Source organism: Myodes glareolus, chromosome 24 (genome assembly GCF_982192425.1).
Source record: "Myodes glareolus chromosome 24, mMyoGla1.1, whole genome shotgun sequence".
NCBI lineage: Eukaryota > Metazoa > Chordata > Mammalia > Rodentia > Cricetidae > Myodes > Myodes glareolus.
In genome coordinates, this window is record NC_142049.1 from 46,060,936 (window position 1) to 46,086,530 (window position 25,595).

The window sequence follows — 25,595 nt, forward strand, 5'->3', positions numbered from 1 at the left end:
GGGTAATGTGTTAAAGCTTATGCAGGACTTGATCTTTTGATTGTCTTGCCTAGGGCTCCCAAGGACTTCAATTATAGACTATAGATCACTACACCTAGTGATAGCAACCGGGCAAGGGGGAAGGGATGGGGTGTCAGGTCTACTGAAAATCAGGTCCGGAGACATCCCTAACTGATAAGTAAATACTGAGGGTCTGTGATTGTTGACTAACAAAGGAAATGCTAATTGTTTCTAAAAGCCTGGTGCCTGCAGGTCTCACTAGGCTAATGTCCTAGGTCTAGAACTTGTCCTGCAAAGGTGAATATCTTACTTGTGAACTTAAGATGGTAAACAAAATACAGATCTCAAAATACAGGTCTTTGCTTCCAGCAAATGATGATGGGTATGAGCGCTTTGCCTACATTGTGTGTATGTGCACCACCTGCATGTCTGATGCCCACTGAGGCCACTGGGATCCCCTGTAACTGGGAACCTAAACCTAACCCACTGCCAGATCTTCAAGTGTTCTTAACTACTGAGCCATCTCTTCAGTCACTATAACAAGCTTTTATTGGAAATAGAAATTTAGCTTATCTTGAATATCACCTCTTATATTCTACAAAGTAATTAAGATCTGAAAATTGGGCTTGTGATGAATCAGCCTACCTCCGTCTTAGGCGTGAAAGCCATCTTTTTGTTGTTGGTTTTCAAGACAGCGTTTCTCTGTGTAGCTTTGTAGCCTGTCCTGGAATTCACTGTAGGCCAGGTTGGCCTTGAACTCACAGAGTTCGCCCTGCCTCTGACTCCAGAGTGCTGGGATTAAAGGCACGCACAACCACCGTCTGGCTTGAAAGCCATTTTATAGTAAAGACAAACTAGGGTCATTCCTAGTTATAATTAAATCTCTCTTTATCAAGGATTGAGCAATAACTCACCTGTAACCTTAACTACAAATGGCTCTGTACTGTCTGGTCCAAGTTGACCACCTGTTGTGACTACCTAGTTGTGACTACCTTGTTATGACCACCTTGCAATCCCGTCTTTGTTTCACAAGAGATTGTTATGACCACTTTGTTATGCACGCTTCTATAACCCTGCCTATTTAGCCGCCAAATTTCCCATCACCCCTGAGCTATTCAAACCCTTATTTTTCATGTGTCCAAGGTCTTGAACTCCGCTTTAGGGTGAGGTAGCCAGTATACACAAATGAAAAACATTGCTTTAATTGCTTGCTTCAACTAATCTGGCCATGATGATTAGGGTCTGTGGTCCTTACATCTTTGGTATTAACTCTGGAGAGATAGCTCAGAGTTCGAAGGGGAAAATTCTTTTTAATTTGAAAATAAGCCTGCTGTCAAAGACCTGTGAGGTCGACTGCACCCTGTGTTATCTTTATTGTGGGTTCACAGGAATTATTAAGGAAATAATAATTAAATTACTGTCTGTCTTCCTGAGAAAAAGAGCTCCTTATTGCCCTGGCGAACACAGCATAAAGGCTTTTTCGAACGCATGTGATACACCAAGAGGGACGTCGGGCATCGTCGCCTAAATCAATGCCCACAAGCTAGTCAAGCGGGTGGCGCAGGACCAGGGCCTTCCGTGGGACACTGCCAAACAAGGTTTGCTAGGGACCAGCCAAAAGGCTTGTCTTCAGTATCTAGCCGGCTCGCAACTGTGGGAACTGATCCAACGCCACCCCACACACAGCTCCAGCCGCAGAGCGGCGCTCCCGGAAGTGACGCGAAGGAAGCGGAAGCACGGCGCGCCGGCTTCCTGCTTGGCGGGGGCGGGGCGGCGGCGATTGTCTGGCGGCCTGGGGCGGCCCCGTGGCGCTGACCCTCTGCCTGCGGGGACGGAGGCGCGCGCCATGGCGATGTCCGAGAGTCAGCTGAAGAAGATGATGTCCAAGGTGAGCCCGCTTTCTAATGGGCGGCCCCGCGGGCTGGGCTGCGGCTGCCTTCCCTCAGCGGAGCGGCCCTTCCCGCCTTCGCCTCCATAAACAAAAGCAGGATCGTGCCTGGCGCGGCCACTGCTGTCCGCCCGGCGCTGCTTGCGGTCCCGAGCGGCCCTGCAGTCGCCTGGTCCTGCGGGCTGGAGCCTGGCGCTGCTCAGATCCGGTCCCGCAGGTCTCTCCCCGGCCCGGCGAAGCCGGGGACTGTTGGTGAAATTGACTCGCTGAAGTAGAGTGGCCAGAAAATCTAGAATGCCAGCCCCTCCCCACTCTGGCGAACTCTGCAGTTCTGTTCCATTGCATGCATTAACTGGTTAACTCAGTTGTTCGCTTGTTTACTTTGAGTTGAACTTAAAATTCTCATCGCTTGACTGGTGTTGTGGATTTTTTCTTTCACTTTTTAAAAGGGCTTTTAAATACTTTACATATTAATCACGGGACAGCCGACTCCGGGATGCTTTCTCTAATTTGCCAAATTTAATTGAAATAAAATCTATATAATATGGTTGAGCCCTAACTCCTCCATTTCATCGAGTTGGCTTTGATACTTTTATCAAAGCAAGAAGGATAGAAATCGTAGTTTTAAGAGGTTTCCAGTTTAGAAGGAAACGCGAATAAGCTGGGCGTGGCGGCGCAGGCCTTTTAATTCCACCACTCCCAGGCCGACAGATTGTGAGTTCCAGACCAGCCTGGGATATACAGACCCTGTTTCAAAGCAAACAAAAAATGATGTTAAAAATAAATAAATAAAAATAGCCTTTTTCTAGTAAATTCATCACCATAGTCCTTGAAGGCTAAACCTCTATGTTTTCGTTGTTGTCTAACCGTATCTTTTAGGCGTCTTGATTTTTTTTTTTCTAATCCCTGTAGTTATCCCTAATAACAGAGTGGGGTTAGGGGAAACCTTATCTATGTAGTGATGTTTATCTTCATTTCTTTTTCAAAGCTCCAATTAAGCTTTTAGAGCAGTGGTTCTCTACTAGTGCTTTGACCCTTTAATACAGTTCCTTAAGCTGTGATGGTCTCCAACCATAGAATTATTTCCTTGCTACTTAAGTAATTTTGCTACTGACTCCTTAATGGCTGGTTACATAAACATCTGTGTTTTTCAATGTGGGTTATGACCCACAGGTAGAGAACCACTGTTTTAGAGGAACCTGGTGTAGCCCATTAACTTCATCTGATTGGGGAATCAGATAGTCTGGCCCATGCAGAGAGAGAGTTTTAATATTACTACAGACCATTTTTCTCCTTTGAACATTATCTTAGCTCCCGTCCTGAACAGGTTTTCATTAATACTGGTTGTGATTTTATCAATTAAGTATATTTCTACTGTAAGTCAGTTTTGCTTTACGCAAATAACTTTGTTCATACCGTCAACCTTCTGTTTCTATGCACAATATTTTGTTTACAATAGAAGATGAGTCACTACTAACTGAGTAGAAGAAAGTGGTCACATTAAAAGTTGCTATTGAACTGAATATGGCAAAGACAGGCAAATCTGAGTTTGAGGCCAGCCTGGACTTCATGGTGAGACCCTGCCTCAAAGAAAATCTAAAAAAAAAAAAAAAAAAAGGGCTCTTGTACCATAAATTGTGGGATGCAACAGTGTGAACAGTTAGACTAAAATTGTACTTCTGAACTTAATCACGTAGAAACCAACACTATCAAAGTCATAGTGATAGTGCAGGAAAGTTGACAACAGCTTTTGAGGAGAGAAAGTAGAGCAGGAAGAAATAGCCGCTGTTTTCTGTCAGGTAGTGAAGGGAGCCGTGCTATCTCAGCAGAACCTGACAGTAAAAGGAAATGAGCTTGGGAGTAATCTGGGCTGAGAACATTCTAGGAAAAGGAGAAGCAAGTGCAGAGGCTTGAAGCAGAGGTCTGTCAGCTAAAGGGTAGTGGTGTGGTTAGCTGAAGAGCAGGGCAGGACATCGAGTATCGGTGATGTGGGAGATTCGGAGGACCTTGCAGGCCAGTGTGAGGACTTTGGCATTTGATTGGATTATGATAGGAAACAATTGAAGTTTTTTTATTATTTTGTCTATGGAGCCAGATGTAGTGGCCCATGCCTTTAACAGCACGTCTTTGTGAGTTCAAGACCAGACAAAGCTACACAGTATAACTCTATCCCCCTAACCCCCCAAAGTCTTATGTATGGGTGTGTGCACATGAATGCAGGTGCACACAGAGACCGAAGGTATTGAATCCCTCTGAAGCTAGAGTTACAGGCGTTTGTGAAGCACTTAAGCATGAGTACTGGAAACTGAGCTCTGGTCCTCTTCAAGAACAGTGCATTCCTCTAACCATAAATGTCTCTAGCTTCCTCCTCCCCCATTTTGAGGATCTCATTATGTAGACCAGGCTGACCGCTAGCGGAGATCCCCCTGCCTCTGAGATTCACTGAGACTAAAGGCATAAGCCACAACACCCAGCCAAGTTGATGCAATTGGTACCAGGACTGCTCGGCGGCGGTTGCTCAGGTGTAAGAGTGGGAGGGAGACAGCATCTGCCTTTGCTGCCTCCACTGCTGCCGCTGCCTTAGACCGTGGTTGTAGCTGTGAAGGTAGAAGTCTGATTCTGAAGATAGATGTATCATTAATGTTTGTTAAAGGATTTATTTTTAAGTATACATCTGTATGTAAATGTACATATGGGTGCCCACAGAAGCCAGAAGAGGGCATTGGATCCCCCGGAGCTGGAGTTACAGGCAGTTCTGAGTCTCCCAATGTGAGTCTTGGGAACTGAACTTGGTTCCTTTGTAAGAGGAGCAGGTGCCCTTAGTCACTAAGCCATCTCGTCAGTCCAAGATTCTGGACACATTTTAAAGGTAATGCTGAGGTGGATTTCCTGTGGGTTGAGAGAGAGAGACTCAATGATAATTTCCAAGGCTTGGTACAGCTGCGAGAGTGAGGATGTGGGAAGAATAAAATTGGGAAGATGGTACGGAATTTTGTTCCTAATCAGTTTAACGTTCATTGGATATGCATCTGTTAAAATAGCAACTGGATATACACAGTACTCCCTCTTCCCCTACCCACGGGCAGTACTTTCCAAGACAAAGCAGATATATTGAACCCGTATATATTGTACTTTTTGCTATGTGTGCATCCCTATAAGAAAATTTAACTTAGCTGGATAGTGGTGGCTCACGCCTTTAATCCCAGCACTTGGGAGGCAGAGGCAGGCTGATCTCTGTGAGTTCAAGGTCAGCTTGGTCTACAAGAGCTAGTTCCAGGACAGTCTCCAAAGCTACAGAGAAACCTTGTTTCGAAACCTCCCCCCCAAAAAATTAACTTGCAAGTTAGTTACAGTAATAAATAATAACAATAAATAAATTTACCAAGGTAGAATAATTAGAAAATATATTCTAATACAATTTCTGGCATTACTGCTCTTTAACTTCAGGCCCATTGAGTAAATTCGATCTTTGAGCACAGCACTGGGGACAGTTGACCTTAGGCCTGTCAGTCACCACAGGTGGGGGTACCTATATAGTGTGGATATGCTGGATAAAGAGATGACTCACTGCCTGGGCAGGGCGGTGGAACTGGAGTTTTCATCAAGATGCCATGCTACTTAGAAATGCAATTTAGCTAGATGGTGGTGCTGCACACCTGTAATCCCAGCACTCAGGAGGCAGAAGCAGGTGGATCTCTGTGAGTTCAATACCAGCCTTGTCTGCAGAGCAAGTTCTAGGACAGCAAGAGCTACAGAGAAACCCTGTCTTAAAAAAACAAACCAAAAAGAAGAAGAAGAGGAGGAGGAGCAGGAGGAGGAGGAGAAACAACAAAGGGTGAGAAAGAAGCTTTGATACTTTAAAAAACAAATGAAGAACTTTTTTTTTAACTTTTTCATTACATTTATGTGCGTGTGTTTGTATGTGTGTTTACACACGCAACAGTGAGCATATGGGGATGAGAATATAACTTGGAGAAGTCCATTCTGTCTTTCTGCCATGGAGTCTTGGGAGATCGGATTCAGATTTTCCTGCCTTTACCTGCTGAGCCTTCTTACCAACCCATGAACACGTTTAAGAAGAAGAAATCAACTTGGTCAAATACCACTTATAAATAAAATGAAGACAGAATTGGACACAACAGACCATATAGCAGGCATTGATGACTTCAATAAGCACTTTTGATGAAGGCTGATTTTGCTGAGGCAAAAATCATGGATGCTACCCTTACGACCTCTTTTCCCACTACAGAAAATCCTACACGCTTTGTGTTCCGACATACCCAGGTCTGCTCACATCTCACTGTTTCCGTGGTGGAATGTCCACAGCTGTAGTAGGTTTAAAGAGCGACATTACACAGTGATTGCCGACACCCAGACACTTGTTTCTTCCCAGTGAAGAAGAATGGCCAACCATCTCCGCGGTGAACTTGCTAAAGAGATAAAAAGCATAAAAATCTTGACTCTCATAACTTTTAGATACAACAACTAATTTAAAGGATCATGTATGTTAAAATATACCAAGAGAGTGAAGTGAGCATCCATTTACAAATTATGGAACCTTTCATAAGTCAGGTGGACAGGTTTGCAACAAAGAAGTTCCAAGAGGTTAAACTAGCGGTGAGGCTTTCACTATCAGCTGAATACTAGGTTAAATGTGGGCTCTCGATATGATTAATATAATTTAGCAAAAAGAGTCATTACACTGATGCTTGCTTTGTGCTTGTATTAGTCTGTTGGAATAACTGATGACTTATTTATGGTTTTGTTTTGTTTTCTGTACTGAGAGAATTGAACCTAAGACTATAGACATGCTGGGTGAGCTTTCCCTCTGGGTGACATCCCCAGCAGCTAAGTGTTTTCTGCTTTTTAAGACAAGCCCATTAAGAGCTTTGCTTGGATGGAGCTTGTCAACCTGTGAGTGTCAGTGTGTTATGATCAGTTAGCTCCTGCCAGATATGCCTAAAGCAGTGTGCTCATTTAGAGTGGAGAAAAGACCAGTGGGTGAGTGATTGCTGCAGCATCATGGATCTTGACAGTGAATATTACAGAGAAAGATTTTGATAAAAGAGAAAAACACAGCATAGTTTTTGAGTAGCCTGTAATTCCCCAGCGTCTTAGGACTTGAGGCAGACCATTGTTTTGCAGCTAGATTAGTCAACAAAAAGAAACCCCATAAATTTTTTTTTATAGGAATTTTTTCCCCCCAAGACAGGGTTTCTCTAACTTTGGAGCCTGTCCTGGAACTAGCTCTTGTAGACCAGGCTGGTCTCGAACTCACAGAGATTCACCTGCCTCTGCCTCCCGAGTGTTGGGATTAAAGGCATGTGCCACCACCTCCCTGCGGGAACTTTTTTTTTTTAATGCCTGCATGTATTTCCATGCACCTGTGCGTGCCTACTGCCTGCAGAAACCAGAAGAGGGCATTGGCTCCCTTGATTCTGGAGTTACACAGTGTTGTGAACTGCCATGTAGATGCTGGGAATCCGTCCTGGGGCCTCTGGAAGAATAGCTAGTGCTCTTACCTGCTCTTAACCGCCGAGCCCTTTGGATGGGGCCTTTGAACCAGAATAAAAGTGCTAACGTAGTAGTGCGCAGCTCCAGTGAGAGTTCACGTAGGTGGCAGTAGAGGGATGAGAGCCTGGGGCCCTCGGACATCAATGTCAGTGATGACTAGGAGATTCAAGAAGACGGCAACAAAGGAAATAACAATTTCAGAAAATCCAGCCTGGTGGTGGTGGCACACGCACCACCCAGCACTTGGGAGGCAGAGACAGGTGGCTCTCTGTGAGTTGCAGAGCAGCCAGAGCTACACAGAACTCTGTTTCAAAAAAGAAAGCAAATCGGTCAATAAAGTGATGTACATTGGTTTTGAGTAAAGTTTGTACTTTTTTCTTTTCAGTACAAATACAGAGATCTAACTGTCCGTCAGACTGTCAATGTCATCGCTATGTACAAAGATCTCAAACCGGTATTGGATTCGTATGGTAAGTTAATGTATCAAGAATATCCATCACTGTGTTTGAGTTTGTTCCTTGTGTTCTTAGCTACAGTTTTCTTGTTTTCCTTTTCAGTTTGTTGGGTTTCCAACTGAAGGGTTGAACTTACGCCTAATAAAGGTGTCAGGACACAGGAGAGTATATGTCTGAAAAAAAAGCGTCTGTCGAGTGCTTCCAAGTCTAAAAAAGTGTTACCTTGACACAATACTACACAAGTTTAGGCTTGGGAGATATGTTTTTCTGTGCTGGAGATCACACCTAAAGTCTCATATGAGCATGCATACCTCCAGCCCATAGGAGGAAAACTTAAAGATAATTTAGTTTATCGTTTTCTAAGGTTTTTTTTTCCCCAAAAATATTTAAAGAAGCATGCTACAGCAAACGTGTCAGTCAGGCAACAACCTAGAGGAGTCTGTTCTCCTCTCACCGTGTCAGTTACGGGGATTGTACTCGGGTCTTGAGGCTCTGCAGCGGGTGCCCTTGCCCAGGAGTCGTCTGCCAGGCCTTTTACCAGAGTTGTAAAGACAGTTGCTAAGAGCCACTGAGGCAGTAGGTTAAAGGCAGAATTCTGTGGTTAAGTTTTACCAGTTACAGATTAAACATTACATGTGTATCCTGGAAGCATGAGCCTGTGGTCTCAGCTACTCAAGAAGCTGGAATGGGAGGATGACTTGAGCCTAGGAATCTAGGCCAACCTGGGCATTAAATGAAGTCAGTCAATCAGTCTGCCTGTCTCTGTGTCTGTCTCCCCTCGTCTCTCAGTTCTTAAAACTAGGTTTCACTGTAGCAGGATGTCTTAGGCTCATCGGTGCGCCAAAGTGCAGCCTGTGGTGAAGCTGAGAGGTGATATGCCATGCAGGGATTTACAGGATCTTAGCTCCTGATGCTCAGCACCCCCTTCCCCATAGCACCTCTTTTCAGGAGCACAGCTCACGACAACTTGGGACTAACTATCCCTTATGTTTTATAAACCTGCAAACTTTTGGTTTTTGTTTTGGTTTTGTTTTCTGAGACAGGGTTTCTCTGTAGTTTTTGAGCCTGTCCTGAAACTAGCTCTTGTAGACCAGACTGGCTTTGAACTCAAAGAGATCCACCTGCCTCTGCCTCCTGAATGCTGGGATTAAAGGTGTGAGCCACTATTGCCTGGCTGCAAAATATTTTTTAATAACGGTCTTCAGTTTTAGGTGCCAGTTTGTCTTTATTCTGAGACAAGATAAATTTGTAACTGAAGTAACACCTGGAGTATTTATTCATTTGTTTATTTTTAAGTGCAGCAGGCTTTTCTGTCCTCACGGAATGCTTCTACAGTCCCATTAGTCCCACTTTGAACACGTGAGGGTGCCAGAGCTGAGAGGAAGCCATGTTGCCTCCTGTCCACTATGAGATCCTTGGCTCAGGAGGCAGAAAACTGGGTTTTGTCACTGAGACTTTGTAAACTGCGTTCACTGCATGGCTTGAAAACAGTAGGTCCTGTGGAGAGGTGGGAGGTAACAGGGTCTGCCTTATTTCTGTCCACATAATGCATTGACTATGAAACTCCTCATGGTACCAAAATTAATGCCAAAGTGGCTCCAGTAGGCCAGGCTCTGGACTCCAACTCAAGAGATCAACGTGCCTTTGTCTCCTAAGAGATGAGATTAAAGGCGTGTGGCTTTTACTGCATGCTGAAACTGTTATTCAAAACTGATAGATTCTAACACCATCACACAGATTTTATATGGCTAAACCCAACCTAATCTATTATCAGAATACTTTTAGAGTAAACAACACTGTAAATTTAAATGTATTCCTATGTTTCAACATAGGAATATTTTTGTTTTGTTTGATTTTTAAGATAAGGTCTAATTCTAGCCTAAGATGTCCTGGAACTTACTACATGGCTCAAGCTGTCATTGAATTCACCTCCTGCCTCAGTGTCCCAGGTGCTTTCAAGAATGTATTGTAACTCTAAGATGCACAAAGTTAGACAATTGTCAGCAGAAGAGCTGGTGTCACCAGCGTAGCTGTGTGTGCTTGCCTTGTTTGTTATAGCACGTGTCAGCTTTTCTCACTGAGAGGTTCTCTGGGGAAATCCACCAACTTGCAGGAGAGGCTGTGGTTCAGTCTCGGACTTCAGTCAGTGATCTCTTGACTCCTTTCTTGTGGGCCTGAGGTGAGGAAAGCATCATGGCAGAGGGATATGGTGGAGGAAAGCTGCTCACTTGTTTAAGTAAGGGAATAAAGGAAGGGGGGGGGGGGGCCTGGCATGAGAGCTGCTCCAGCTTGGTCTACCCACTTTAGTAATGCCATCACTGTGAACACTTTGGTGATTGATTCACTGCTGAGGCTGTGGTTCCCATGGTCTGGTCACTTCTCTGGGGCCCCTCAGTAGGCAACTGAGACCTCAACACAAGAACCTTTGAAGGGTGTTTCATATTGAATCCATATGGGGGTCCCTACAAGCTTCACAACTGGCAGCAAAATGTTCTGTGGAGAGGCAAAAATGAAATTTGGTTCAGCACAGCTTAGCCAGACTGGTTCACAATTCTGGAGTCTGATGCCAGGCAGTTTATTTTTTACATACTTAAATACAGTGAAACTTTGGGAAAAAAGTTTCTTCGTGGTAATTATCACAACAAAGCTTCAGGCATGACTACATCTAAACTCCCTGGCAAAGTACTTGTCTTTTGCAGAGCACCTGGAACCTCTTCAGCAAGAATGGGTCTATTTACTGAGAAACAATGCTCAGGACAAGGGTCTGGAGAGAAAGGGTTTGTAATAAGCATAATAGCAAACTCCTGTAAAGTGCATGGGACCCCTCATGTGGTTGGGTTCTAGTGACTGAGAAACTATCTCAGAATTCTGGGGGAGTTTGGGTGAGAACTGGCTCCACAGACTAACAACAGATCATCAGGTTATCAGACAGTATCTCCTCCAGCTTTCATGTAAACAAGTGCTGCTTTCTTCTGTATGTTTAACAGTGTGGACCTTGTGTCCTACGAAGCCGTAGTACAGCCTTTGCCCTGTGTTACAGTGTTTGTTCCACACGGTCATTAAAAATGAAGCAGTCATGCAACACAAATTATGCAAAAGATAGAAAAGGCATTGAGGTTCATTTTCATTGTCGCCACCAACTCAGCAGCTTACAACTGTCTATAACTCCAGTTCCAAGGGGTCTGCCACTCTTCTGGCCTTTATGGACTCCAAGCATGTACATAGTACAGACATACGTGTCAGCAAAATAGCCATTTACCTAAGATATGGGTTTGTTTGTTTGTTTACTTATTTGTTTGTCTTAAGAAAAAAGAGAGCCAGGCTGTGTTGGCCCACACCCTTAATCCCAGTACCAGTGAGGCAGGCAGATCTCTGAATTCAAGTCTAACCTGGTCTACAGAGTGAGTTCCAGGCCACCCAGGACTACATAGTGATGAAACTCTGTCTCAAAAACAAATGAAAGAGAGAGAGAGGCAGGCAGGCAGGCAGGCAGGCAGGCAGGCAGGCAGGCAGGCATGGTAAGTGAGTTGGAGAGATGGCTCAGCAGTTAGGAGCACATACTGCTTTTCCAGAGGACCTAGGTCTAATTCCCAGCATTTGCATGACAGTCACAATAGCTTGTAACTCCAGTTCCAGGGGATCTGATGCCCTCTTCTATCCGCCATGCACACATGGTCCACTTATATACATGCAAGCAAAACACACATAACGTAAACATAAATACATGTTGAAAGAAGGTGCTTAACTGTGGAGGTGTCTCTTTTTAATACACTCTTTTAAGGTTGTTTGATTCCACCTTGAGATTGAGAATGACAGGATTTCTGTGTAAGTGAGGGTGGTCTTGAACTTCTGATTATTTTGTCTTCATCTTCCAAGCTCTAGGATTATAGGCATGTACCACCATGCCCAGTTTATGCAGTGCTGGCGATGAACTGAAGGCTTAAAGCACATAGGCACTCTTCTAACTTGGCCACAGCAAAGGGGGCTTCTAAAATGAAATGATGGTTAGCTTTTAGTATGGCATCACTAGGCAATGACTTCTTCCTCCTTTTTAGCATCACTGGGGATCAAGTCCAGGGTCTTGATTCTAGACAAGTGCTCCATTTAAAGTATACTCAGTCTTGATGATGATTTTTATTATTTACTGATATATTTATTCTTAAAATTATTTAAAAAACAACTTACTGGGAATATAATTTTGGCATAACCATAGGCATCCATCTCAGACCTACAGCCCAGTAATTTCAGAACATTATGGGTTTTTTGTTCATTTTGGGTTTTTCAAGACAGGGTTAGTCTGTGCAGCCCTGGCTGTCTTGGAACTCCCTCTGTACAACAGACTGGCCTCAAACTAACAGAGATCTACCTGCCTCTGCCTCCCAAGTGCTGGGATTAAAAGGTGTGTATCATTACTGCCTGATTTTTTTAAATTGGCTTGGAATTGTCTTAGTTGGAGACCAAAAACTTGTATTTGGGAATGTTCCACTCAGATCCATTTTCACAGGTAGCCCAAGGCTTTTTAAGCCAAGTCAACAAAGGAGTCTTATTACTGAACACTGACAAGTTAACCTCATCTCCTAGTTAACTGGCGTCTCTGAAAGAGTAGCTTACATGGTGATCTCTACAAAAATGCTCATGACTAAATTTTGTTTTTTTTCCTTTCAGTTTTTAATGATGGTAGCTCCAGGGAGCTGGTGAACCTCACTGGAACGATCCCTGTGCGTTATAGAGGTAAATGGCATTTGTGTATCTGCTGACAAGAACATGCTGCCAAGGACTTATGGCCTTCTTGACAAAAGAGCCTCTTAACTCCAGTTCTGACTCCCCTTTATTTAGCAGCAGCACCTCACAGTTTTGCTTTGTTTTAACTTTCCTGTCAGTTAGCAGCAAACAGGTGCCTCACAGTGGATGGGATTTGCTGTTTTGTGGGATCAGGACTGTAGAGGGGTCTTAGGTGTCTGCTGTTTCAGCCTGTCATTGTTCACACCTTTCTGACAGTGGGAAGCTGGACTGTGTTGTGGTGAAGTGGTGCTTTAATTTAAAATAGGGACACAGTTAGATTTGTCTTACTGCTGTGCAGTCTGAATTTTGTGACCTTGGGCGCTCACATCGTTCGAGAATAGTACCTAACTCAGGCACTGACAGTTCATAGAAGCGACACATGTAAGGCTTGGCACGTAGCCTGGTGTGTACTAAGCAAACAGTAAAAGGCACCTGTTACTTACGGCTATGTTATTGGTAATGATGACTTTGAATGACTTGTCTCTCTCAACCAGCCGATTCTCTGCTGAGTATAAGTGACAAGTGAGCATTTAGTTTCTTAAGAGCCAATTCTGCTTCGGGACAGTTATAATTTTGATAATTATTCCTTATGGCTAGCTAGGACATAAATGTACCCAGAGAGAGGGGCTGGGGCCCGGGCCAGGACCACCTTCAGAGGCCCTGCCCTAGTGACCTAGTTCTGTAACCTAGGAACCAGAATATTGCCATCATCTGGGGGAACAGGCATCACCCTGTGGGGGATATTACACAGCAGTTCTGTGATTGCAGTGCTGTGAGGTTCAAAGGGAGAAGAAGGGCACATAGGAAGATCACACTTGTCAGTCATTCTTGCCTGACATAGTCCCAGGTTAACTGAGAGCATCTGTGATGAACGTAAACTTAATTAGAACTCCCTTTACTATTGCATGGGGGAATGAGCTCCGGAGGAGGAATGCAGGTTGTGGAAGTGTGTGAATATTGATTTTATCTAAAGGAAGCCTGCTTTTCCCTCAACCATTCTTCATGAACCATAGCATACAGGTCCAAGTTACTATAGGGATTCCTCTCCCCTCCTCCCCCCCGCCATTCTCCAAAAAAGGGAATTCTAACTGTTGGTAATAAACCTAAGGCTTTGTGTATTACAATTACACATCGTAGGTGTATTTGGGGGCTGAGGAAAAAAAAAAACTTGGAAACTCCACTAACATCTGATTTCTTTAGGTGAAACATGCTTACATATTTCTTTCTGCTGGGCTTTGTAAAGGTGAAACCCATGTACTTCAGTGTTGAAATGGTTGCTAGGATATTTGAGAGCACTAAAGACTGGTTTATGCTTAATGTGGTAACTGTTGCCTCTTTTGACATCCTCCATTGAACTACGGTAGTCAGGTTTCTCAACTGAGATTCTAGTTCATAAACAAGAGGAGAGGGTAACAGCACTGATTCTGAGTAATTACCACCAAAGCTGCCACAAACATGGGTCTGGTGGAAGACACAGCAAGGCACCTGCTACCGCTGGAGGGTAGAAGCTGGCTTTGGAAGGGAGTGGGTTTGTCACTTTCCTCCCTTCCGCTTTCCCAGCCAGGCCTTCAGCTGGAATGACAAGAGTCAAGCAGCAAATGTTAGGTTGAGTCAAAAGAATTTGTCGTCAGCACTTTCACCTTCCAGGTGTGGCTTACAAACCAAAACCCCAAGAAACAGCTTAAATTTTAAATATAAATAACGCTTTTGCGGGCAGTAGTGGTGATGTTTGTTCCTTTCAACTTCATATATTATACTCCTGGAAAATAGTAAAAGTAGAGTAATTGAGATTTCTTCTTTTCTCTCAGGTAATACATATAATATTCCAATATGCCTGTGGCTGCTGGACACATACCCATATAATCCCCCTATCTGTTTTGTTAAGCCTACTAGTTCAATGACTATTAAAACAGGAAAGCATGTGGATGCAAACGGGAAAATCTACCTACCTTATCTACATGACTGGAAACACGTAAGTATCATGTGGTTCTTTGAGTGATTGTAAGTATGTTCTGCTCACTAGCACCTGTCTTCAGTTTACACTTTAGGAAGATTCCAAAGACAGTAGGTAAATTCAGACAGTGGACCAGTCACTGAACTGAGGCAGTTAGAAAAGAGTCATTTATTCCTTTGTTTGGTTTTTGGTGGTGGTGGCTTTAGTTGGTTGGTTGGTTTATGAGAGTATCATCCAGGCTGACCTCAAATATGTAGAGATCCATACTGCCTCAGTTTCCTAAGTACTAAGATGCAGACGTAAGCTACTATACTAACCAGATGGAAAGGTTCTGTAATAGAATCTATAATGCTTATTCCTCTTTTTATTTACTTGAATTAAACTTATAAAAACAGACAAGGTTCAGAGGTAGAGTTTTGTTTTTTTTTTTTTATAAAAACAGGTACACTGGGTGCTGGAGAGATGGCTCAGTGGTTTAGAGCATTGCCTGCTCTTCCAAAGGTCCTGAGTTCAATTTCCGGCAACCACATGGTGACTCACAACCATCTGTAATGACGTCTGGTGCCCTCTTCTGGCCTGCAGACATACACACAGACAGAATATTATATACATAATAAATAAATAAATATTTAAAAAGAATAGGCACACTGATGGGATCTGTTTGAGGAACTCATTCTTATTCTTGAAAATATCGCTGTCCAGGATAATATCTTGTGTTTCTGCCGATAGTGTAACTGGCAGGGCAGCATTTGCACCACAGATAACCTAGACCTGTATTGTATTGGTGTTCTCTAGAGAAACAGAACCAGTACAGTGAATATGTTACAAAGGAAGCTTTTATTTTATTTTATTTTATTTATTTTTATTTTATTTTTAATATTTTTTATTTATTATGTATACAATATTCTGTCTGCATGTATGCCTGCAGGCCAGAAGAGGGCACTAGATGGTTGTGAGCCACCATGTGGTTGCTAGGAATTGAACTCAGGACCTTTGGAAGAGCATGCAATGCTTTTAACCGCTGAGCTATCTCTCCAGCCCAGCTTTTTTATTTTTTAAGATTTATTTATTTTTATTTTTTGTGTATGAATGTTTTGTTTGGATGTGTATATGAGCCACATGTGTTCCTGGTCCCTATGGAAACCAGAAGAGAGGGTGTCAGATCCCCTGAATCTGGTGTTGGCAGGCAGTTGTGAGCTAACATGTAGGTGCTGGGAACTGAACCCAGGTTCTCTGCGCCAGTGTTCTTCACTGCTGAGCCACCTCTCCAGCCCTACAAAGAAGACTTACGAGGTTGGTTTCTGTGATAGTGCTGGGTAAACCAACAGTGGCAGTCTATACATTAGGCTAAGAACCCAATAGCTCCTCAGTCCCTGAGGATGAATACCTCAACAGTCCCAGTCTGTGCTGATGGCCTGAAGAATACGTGGAGATCCAGTGGTTTTCAGTCTGCATTAGAAAGCCAAACCTCAGACACTTGAGTTCCAAGTGGTGGTGGCAGTGGGGTAGATACACAGGTGCACTCACAAGTTGGAAGTGGAAGATGGGCAGGAAAAAGCAATGCTGCTTTGCTCTCTAATCTCCTGAGACGGAGAACTTAGAGATCGAGTGTGCTTGTGAGAGCCTGGCCTTGAGCTGGCCCAGTCCCTTCTATTGAGCTGATCCTCACTAGTTGCTGTTTCTGGAAGGCCTGTGCCTGCTCTATACTTTTTCAAAGTGATTACTACAGCAGAAGGAGAACTGTGGGTAAAAAAGATACATCCGTGTTTCCATGCTCATGTAAGCCATTGTCTGCTGTGAACATTGATGTGTTCAGGAAAATAGCTGGGGTCAGCCACATGACTTCGTGAGTATGGGCACAGGCCACACAGCCTGGTGACATGAGTTTGGTCCCTAAACTCAAGTCAAGATGGAAGGAGAGAATTAACTGCAGAGTTGTCTTCCAACCTCCGTGTGTACTGGTTGGTGTGTGTGCTCGTGCATACACGTCAAGTAATAAAAAGCCAGGAGTGAAAGAGTGTCAGACTGAGTTCAGACTTTAGTAATAACAACAACAAAATGAATGCCAAACTCTTTTATTTTACCGAGAAATAATTATTTCTGACTTAATTTCTTGTTTCACCTCTTTTTAGCCACGGTCAGAGTTGCTGGAGCTTATTCAGATCATGATTGTGATATTTGGAGAGGAGCCCCCAGTGTTCTCCCGTCCCACTGTTTCTGCATCCTACCCACCGTACACCGCAACAGGGCCACCAAACAGTAAGTATGATTGTGATTTGATATTAAATTTTGCAGAAATGAAGTGAAGCCTTGTAAAACTCTTAAAAATAATATTACTTTGCTTTTTAGCTTGTCTTGTTAGTGGAGTTTTGGGAGATATCCTGAGGCCCCATGTCCACATATACAGGTTCCTACCAAAGACTGGTATTTGGGCGTCCATCTGTGGGTAGAAATTGAAGTGTGGATGTTCTGGATTCCAGAGTGGAAGAGAAGATACCAAATGGAGCTAGAAGTTTTAAATCATGCATGCCATGGAAAAGCCTTATTTGACCACCTGGGAAGCAGGTGTAATTTGAAAGGTAGCCTGAGGTCTCTCTGAGACTCCAGGGTCAGTGTGCTAGAGAATTAATTGCAGTCAACTAGCTCATCCCTTGAGCTATTCTGGGTATACACAATTGGACATCTAGCTCTGTGGTGCTTCTCATCTATGGTACAGCCAATTTATGACTACCTTGTTGGAAGGATGAGGGCATGGGCACAGTCTGGTCCACTCCTGGGACAGCTCTGTCCCTGTTCTGTTTATGTAAACGATTCTTGCTGCTACTTCACAATCATCCTGGGTAATTAAGAGTTGGTTGTACTTAACTTGTTTTGACATTTTTGTTTTGTACTGTTTTTATTGTGTTTTAAGTTGTGATTCTGACAAACTTCTCTTTGATGACCAATTATGTGAACTTTATTTCTTTCTACCTAAAGTCATTCATTCTCTTGTTTTTAATATGTTTTTCCTGAAGAGTATCTTGATCCATGGGCAGGATAGGAATGTAAAAGAAGTGATTCCTCTCCTCTCCCTCCCCTTCCTCCCAGAGTAAACTTGGCTTTAGGACTAGTGCTTCCTGTATTAAGGATGTTAGTGATTTGTCTTAGTGAAGTCCTGTTGACTGAGGGTTTTACGTTTAAAGCACTAAATATTTCCGAGTTTGATGCCCTCATTTATTTGCTCAGATCACTTTGTTACCTCTTAGACAAAGGGAACATTTCTGTATTTCTTTCAGTTTCACATTGGCTTTGGAAATACAGTATTCCAGAAAAAAACCGCACTGGTCAATGTTGCAGTCCAGTTTTGCACTCACTGTCTCATCAGACACTGAAAAGCTAGTTTAAGTCAATCACTAAGAGACCACTGTACTGTCATCTCTTCCAGTTTTAATAGCATTTTAGACATTTAGGTAGTAGCCATCTTATCATCATGACTGTGAACAAAGGTCTGGGTTGCTCCCGTACATATCCTAAGTAATAGCCAAGAGGTTTTGATACATGTTTGAATAAATAGTTAATAGTAGAGAAATCATTGCTCAGAACATTTTTTACCTCTTCAGGGTAATTTTTGAATGATGAGTCATGTTACAAGACATTATGAAAAACAAGTACAATAGTGTGTGCCTGTAGTTCCAACGATTTTGGAAGTTTAGCCAAGAGATTGTGTGAGCCTAGGAGTTCAGGGCCTGTCTGGGCAGCATAGTGAGACACTGAGTCTGTAAAAAGTCAGCATCATGGGACTGGAGAGACAGCCCAGCAGTTAAGAACACCTGTTGCTCTTGCAGAGGACCCATATGGAAGTTTACAACTATTTATAATTCTACTTCTAGGGAATCCTTTCCCTCTTCTGAACCCTCAGATACCAGACTTGCATATGGAGCATCTAAGTAATTGCAGGCAAGACACTCAAGACACATAAAATTAAAGCCAGCATTATATCCAAACCTCAGTTTTAAAAAAAGATTTATTTTAATTGCATGTGAGTGTGTTTATGTGGGTATGTGCATATGAGGGCAGGTGCCTGAGAAGCCAGAGGCATCAGATCCCCTGTAACTGGAGTTGCGGTCATTGGTAAGCTGGCCAGTGTGGGTACTGAGAATAGGACTCAGGCCCTCTGCAAGAGCAGTACTTGCTTTTAACCTCTGAGCCATTTCTCTAGCCCGTCAAACAGTGTGTGTGTGTGTGTGTGTGTGTGTGTGTGTGTGTGTGTGTGTGTTTTGCTTCTTAACCATGCAGCCATCTCTCCAGGCCCTTCAGTAACTAGTTTTTAAGAAAAGAAATATTACTACTCTGAGATACTGGTTTGCACATTGGAGAAAGTAGCATGGAAGTGAATGATATTGACCTTGTGTGTTGCTGATACTTAACAGTGGACTCGCCTTTTCTCAGAGATCCTACTTGAAAAGTGTCTGTGTGTGAACTGGAGTTGTGACATTTGGGAACTTTTTTTGTTTTTTAATGAAATACTGAATCTCATCCTTCATTATACGTAGGCAAAGTATTACAGCATCTACTGAAACATTCTAGCAAGAAGGCTGTGAACCCTGATTTGTTGGGCTGGTAAAGGCTTCTAAGCTTCCAAGCAGCCCAGCGTACTTCTCCTACTTGCTTATATTCTGTCCTCTAGGTCATTCTTTGAAGGCTCCGTGTCTCTTTTTCTTCGCGCTTCATCTGTCATTCCTCTACTGGATCACTTTTGTTTACTCTACCTCTTAGGTTTAGATTAGCTCCTTCCCTGGATGATCCCATAGAGAGCACTCTGCTTTCCCTGTCAGCACAATTAACAGAGCGCAGCCACTTGTGACTCTGTGGCCCCAACTAGATTCCTTCTCGTCTCGTGCCTTCCCTTCTTATCATCCTCTTCTCTTCTCTTCTTTCTCTTCACCTTCCTCCATCTCCCCTTCATCAGACCCTGCTTCCTATCACATAGAAGGCAATAAAACATTTGTTTGTTGACTTAAGTGCTGATTCACTATTGGATCTAATAAGGAAAGTTTGAGTGCAGTTGGCCTCTGAAGGCGAGCCCTTTTCCATCGAGGCCAAAGCTAGCCTTCGGTACCACTGGCCTTAAGTGGGTCTGAATGAATGAAAGCTCTTGAAGACTAACGACTTTTAACTTTTTTCCCATAGTATTTCCAAGCTTTTTTTAACCGGTCTAGATGGGTGTGGATGTAAGTTTTTTATAGGATTTCTTACAGTGATTTGGGGTCTTGGGTTCTCAAACAAGCCAACAAAACCAGCTGTGCAAATCAGTCAATATGGTCTTCAATGTGCCAGGATTTCTTAGATGCAGAGGCAGGTTACTGCCTAAGGAGCAGTTCTTAGAGCAGATGGGGCCAGCGTGACCTTCTAAACTACAGATGAATGTGAGGCTGTAGAGCTGACCAGATTGACTTTCTGCCAGTCACTTCCTGTTGGGGTTTGCATGAATGTTGTCACACAGTTTAGTGACTTGAGACCTAAGTGACTTCAAAATATTTATTCCTTAAAGAACTGTTAGTTCCTTAAAGAAATACAAGTGTTGATTTTGTTTTGAGCCTGAGATTGGATTCTTGGTGTGGAATTTTGCTGTGGTTTGACAGTGATGTGTAATACTCTACAGCCTTTATATTCAGGACTGTGCATATGACTTTCAAATGTTAAAAATTATTTTTAGCCTCCTACATGCCAGGCATGCCGAGTGGAATCTCCGCATATCCATCTGGATACCCTCCCAATCCCAGGTAATGAAAATTCTATTATGTTTGGAATCAAAATAATGCTAACTGGGAAATTAAATAAGGTTAGTTGAAATTCAGGGAAAGGTTTATTGGTATTTTTGAGATAGGTCTGGCTCTGTAGATTCATAATCCTAGTTCAGCCTTGGAATTATAGGTTCAGGCTGCCATTTATGGCTTATTGGTTGTATTTTGTTGCAGATATTATGCATATAATTCCAAAAGAGTCTCAGGTTATCTAGAGAAATGCAAATTTGTTTTATTTCTAAAATAAATAAATAAATAAAAATGGGATTGGGGTTGGCAATGACAGTGATTTTGATTGGTTTGGGGCTTTGAAATACTTGTTCTTTCCTTTTTGAGAAGTTCATAGGGATTAGAGAAATGGCTTATTGGTTATGAGCACTTCCTGCTTTTCCAGAGTGACCTGAGTTTGGTTCACAGTACCCAAACTGGGAGCTCCAGCTGTAAGGGACCTACCATTCTTTTTTGTCTCTTGGCACCCACACAAGTACACCCATAAAGTAAAAATAGCTGGGCATCAGCACTCCAGAGGCAGAGACAAAGTGATATTTATGAATTCCAGGCCAACCAAGGATAACATGACAAGACCCTGACTCATTAAGTAAGATAAATAAAAATAAATCATTAGAAAGAAACTTTGGATTTTCTAGAATCTAAATTTAGGACTATTTATTAGAATACATGAATGACACAGAACTACCCAGAAACAGAAGGTTTTTTTTCTTCTTTTCTTTTCTTTTTTTTCTTTTTGTGGGGGGACAGGGTTTCTCTGTAGCTTTGGGGTCTGTCCTAGAACTCGTTCTTATAGACTAGGCTGAACTCACAGAGATCCACCTTCCTCTGCCTCCCATGTGCTGGGATTAAAGGCGTGCGCCACCACTTAACAGTTTTTTAAATTTTGTAAAGACTTGCTTTCACATTGAATGTTTGAAGGCTTTGAAGGTTACCAATAAGCCTCAGACAAATTTTAATACTGTCATTCTCTGTAGACTAGAAATCAGAATGGAAAATTGCTCTTCTGTTACTAATGGGGTCTTTTCCTTAGGAACACCTCTGTGAAGATAACCTTATATAGTCTGGGCCAAGCAAGAACGCTTGACCATTTACTATTCTTGGGTTTGTTTTTATATATATATATATATATATAGGAACTCACGTTTTTTAAGATGTATTTATTTTATGTGTATGAGTGTTTTTCTCATGTGTATATCTGTGAGTCACTTGCATACCTGGTGCCCTAAGAGGTGAAAAGAAGGTTTTGGATCCCCGAAACTGGAGTTACGGACAGTTGTGAGCGGCCGTGTGGGTGCTGGAAATTGAACCTGGCTCTTCTACAAGAACAACTGAGCCATTTCTCCAGCAGGTCTGGAACTCATCACAGCCTCCCAAATGCTGGGATTATAGGTGTGCGATACCTTCAGGTTGTTGTGTATGTTGACTTTGTTGTTTTTCAGTTTCTGAGGTAGTCTCACTTCATAACCCAAACTGACCTCTCTTTGGTTTTGAGACAGTCCTCCTGGCTCTCCTGGAATTCCCTGTGTAGACCAGGCTGGTCTCAAACTCACAGAGATCCACCTGCCTCTACCTCCTCAGTGATGGGATTAAAGGCGTGCACCACTAGCACCCCTGACTTTTTTTTTCTTTAAATGTGTATGAGCAATTTGCTTGCATGAATCTCTGTGTACCATATGAATGTGTGGTACCCACAAAAATCAGAAGAGGGTATTGAATCCCCTGGAGCTAGAGTTATGGGTAACTATGAGCCAGCATGTGGGTGCTGGGAACCAAGCCTGGGTCCTCAGCAAGAGCAGCAAGCACTCGTAACCACTGAGCCAACTCTCTAGCCCCGGCCTCATATTCTTGCCTCAGCCTCCTTCCCAGACTGTAGGTGCACACTGCCATGCTGTCTCAACAGTTTACTTTAAACCCAGTGTCATTAGTGGAATTTGCACACACTGTTCCTTGAATAAATATCTTCATCTCTAAAACTATAATTTCATTACTTAGTAATGTAATGTGTCAACTTCACCTTCTCGGTGGGGTTCTCATGGCACTCAGTGTTGAGTCATCTTCACATTTGGTATTCTTTCCTCTAGTGCCTATCCTGGCTGTCCTTACCCACCTGCTGGCCCATACCCTGCCACAACAAGCTCCCAGTACCCTTCCCAGCCTCCAGTGACCACTGTTGGTAAGTATTATGAGCATTTTATTGTTTACACAAGTCAAGGTCTCCTGTGAAAAGTGTGTTTCATTTTTACATATAAAATTTTAGAATATTCTTTCATATAGGAAAGAAAGTCTGTAGTGATCAGTGTCCCGTAATGTGATTTAACATCCTATAAATGAGCGTTCTGCCATTTAGAAGTCTAAACGTGTAGCTGATGGTTCACTTACTTTCCTGTTTGCCACATTCATACTGGTGAATCTCACATGTGTTGAGTCGGGTCTGAAGGTCACCGTCACTATTCCAGCAGGTAACAGCTAGAATAGTCCTAAAGAAAAAGCCCCCAAAGTAAGGTTAGGAGCTATTAGCAGATCGTAGGGCTTTGTGGCCTGGCTGTGTGGAAACAGGTAAGAGCACCGATCGCAGAAAGCACCCGAGTCATGCATGAAAGGGTTGCACACTGGTGCTGCCTGCTTCTTCCAGCTGTCTGTCCCCGTCAGTGTGGCTCCCTGTTGTCACACAGTCGCCTTCTGTTACTCAGCTCCCTCTGCTCGGCCTGAGGACTTCTCTGCGGGAGCTTACGTCTTCTAACTCGCGCTGGGTTACCATTTCAGCATTTCCTTTCTTACCTCGTTAAGAATACCCTAAAACAACTTGAAGCTTCAGCTGCACTTCCCTATTTGCACCACCCCATTTCCTCCGTGCAGCAAGCGTCCTTGAAACTACAGTCTGTCCTTGCTGTCTTCAGCCCTTCTTGCCTTCCCTCTACCAATCTTTTAAAACTGTTCTGTCAGAGTCATAGTGAGCTTTCTGGGTTTAAATCCAGTGGCTGGTGCCTGCCGTCTCCTCCTTGATCTGTCTTCGATGTCTGACACGGCGGGCTGCTGCCAGCTTGATGCCCTTTCCTGCGGGCACACTTGTTCTTTTCCTCCTATATCACAGGTACTTGTGCTCAGTCTCTGCGGGTTCCTCCACATAATGTTGGAATCCCTAGTTAGTTCTTGGTACTTTGACTCCTTACTCTGGTGGTAGAGCTTTAAATACCTTGTCTGTACCCACAGTTGCTGAATTATGCCTAGTCTGTACCTCTCTCCAACCTCTGCAGTCTTATATGCAGCTGCCTTCTTGCTGTCTCCACTTGATGTTAACAGACATCTTGATTTACACTCAGTATGACTCAAGTTGAACTCGTCTTTCTACACAGCTTACCCATCTCCATTGATGTCTATTCTGTAGTCTAACTCAAGTCGTCCTTGATTCCTCCAGAATCATCTTATATTCAGAATATCTGGAGTCAGTACGAGTCACCATTATCTCGTCTAAATTACTGTATGAGAACAGGCAGCCCCTGCATTTGATACTAACAGAAGCAGCCTGAAGGATCTTACTCAAACATGAGTCGGTGATGTCACTCCTGCTAGTAGCCTCATTTCATGAGTCACTATAAACGTTTTGGGCTTAGAAGGCTTTGTGGGATCCTGCCCCTCGTCGTTTCTGTTACCTTATCTCTTGCTGTTCTCAGAGAATTTGTTCATTGCTTATTTCCTTTGTATTATTGTCAGACTCGCTCTTACCAGTCTGTGCTGCCAGCTCCTCAAACAGCTGGTGTGTGGTAGCTCACCCGAATGTATTTTGCTAAGTGGTTGAATGAATACAGGATGGTGCGAGGCTGGTATTTGTTATGTTTTTTGATGTCGTGAGCTCTGATATCAGGAGCTCATGTCTGTGCCTTTGCTACCCAGACAGCGTCTGCTTCAATTGTCATCGCCTAGTAGCATAGCTTTGGTAAATTAAGATATGCTTGTCTTTCCTGTAATGTACTTCCCTTTATACAATAAACTTTTGTTTTTGTTAATTTTGAGACAGGATCTCCTTGTATAATTCACTGGCCCAGAACTAAGTTTGTAGACAGGCTAGACTTGAATTCACAGAGATCTGCCTTTCTATGCTTCCCAAAAGTGCTGGGATTAAAGGCATGTGTTCTTATGTCTGGCCCTAAACAATATAATTTAAATTACTTGAATAAGAAATTAAAATGCTAGGATATCTTTAATTCAATCTATAAGTTTAAAAGAACAAAATCAAAAAGAACAAAACTTCTAAATTTGGGACTAATGGGATGGCTCAGTGATTAAGAATACTGGCTGCTTTTCCAAGGGATCCAATGCCCTGGCCTCAAGTACCAGTCACACAAGATGTGCACAGAAATACATGTAGGCAAACATTCATACATTTAAAATGAAAATATTTTTTTAAATCTACTATTTGGGTTCAAGCAGCAGCAGAGGAATGGGAGTAGAACAGTTAGTTGCCTTGTTTCTTAGATAATTAATTCCTTTGATCTCGGTTATAAATGTTTTTGTTTGTGAATGTCTATTCTCAGCACTAGTTTGGACGCACTGGGGAATCTGTACTCTCTCCAGCACTGACTCCAGGAATTAAACTCAGGTTGTTGGGTTATTGGGCTTAGTAGATTACCTTTTGCCCATCAAAGACTTTTGTAGTTAATTCATTTCAGAACATCAACTTTGAAGAATTTTATGGCTTAGAAATTTTCCATTTATCCTCAAAATGGGCTGTTATGGAAAATGATACACTTAAAGGTAGATTTGATCTGAGATTCGAAAAGAGTAACCACTTCAGCAAATGCTGTGTTCATTTAAAAAAAAAAAAAAAGTACCGTAACCTGTGACCACCGTTTCAGCCATGAGCGCACAGCAGCTACACTGTGTCGCCTGTACTGGATCTGACTGGATCTGACCATGCTGGGCTGTTGGCACCTTAGCCTCATGCTAAATTGTTGGCTGCTTTTCAAAACTGATGATTTAAATAAATGGAGTCTCATGTGATGTATTGTTGGTAGCTTTCGTCACTTTACTGTCCCGTGGTCACCTGAGTCTGGGTTTCTGTGGAGCAGGAGTGCTATTGCTTGCACAAAGCTGGAACAGTGTTGAAGCTCTGTCTGCCTGAGTGAAAGCTGTCAGAAGCTCTGTGCCAAGTTCCAGGTTGGCACTCAGTACTCTAAAGGAAAGTTCTGTGCACGTAGTTGTTGGGAAGG

General features: G+C 43.0%; 1 protein-coding gene across 2 annotated transcripts in view; it reads left to right on the forward strand.

Annotated features, from left to right (window-relative positions):
- The first annotated feature begins 1,747 nt into the window (after positions 1-1,747).
- Tsg101 (tumor susceptibility 101) overlaps positions 1,748-25,595 on the forward strand; it is a 31,872-nt gene continuing 8,024 nt past the window's right edge. Inside the window, exons 1-7 of one of the 2 annotated variants that reach the window (XM_048427017.3) lie at positions 1,748-1,888; positions 7,788-7,872; positions 12,523-12,588; positions 14,448-14,611; positions 16,726-16,852; positions 20,289-20,355; positions 22,470-22,561. In XM_048427017.3, the coding sequence (XP_048282974.1) occupies positions 1,847-1,888; positions 7,788-7,872; positions 12,523-12,588; positions 14,448-14,611; positions 16,726-16,852; positions 20,289-20,355; positions 22,470-22,561 (643 nt within the window). In that variant the 5' untranslated portion in view covers positions 1,748-1,846. The remainder of the gene's footprint in view (positions 1,889-7,787; positions 7,873-12,522; positions 12,589-14,447; positions 14,612-16,725; positions 16,853-20,288; positions 20,356-22,469; positions 22,562-25,595) is intronic. The other variant, XM_048427018.3, reaches the window with a different exon arrangement.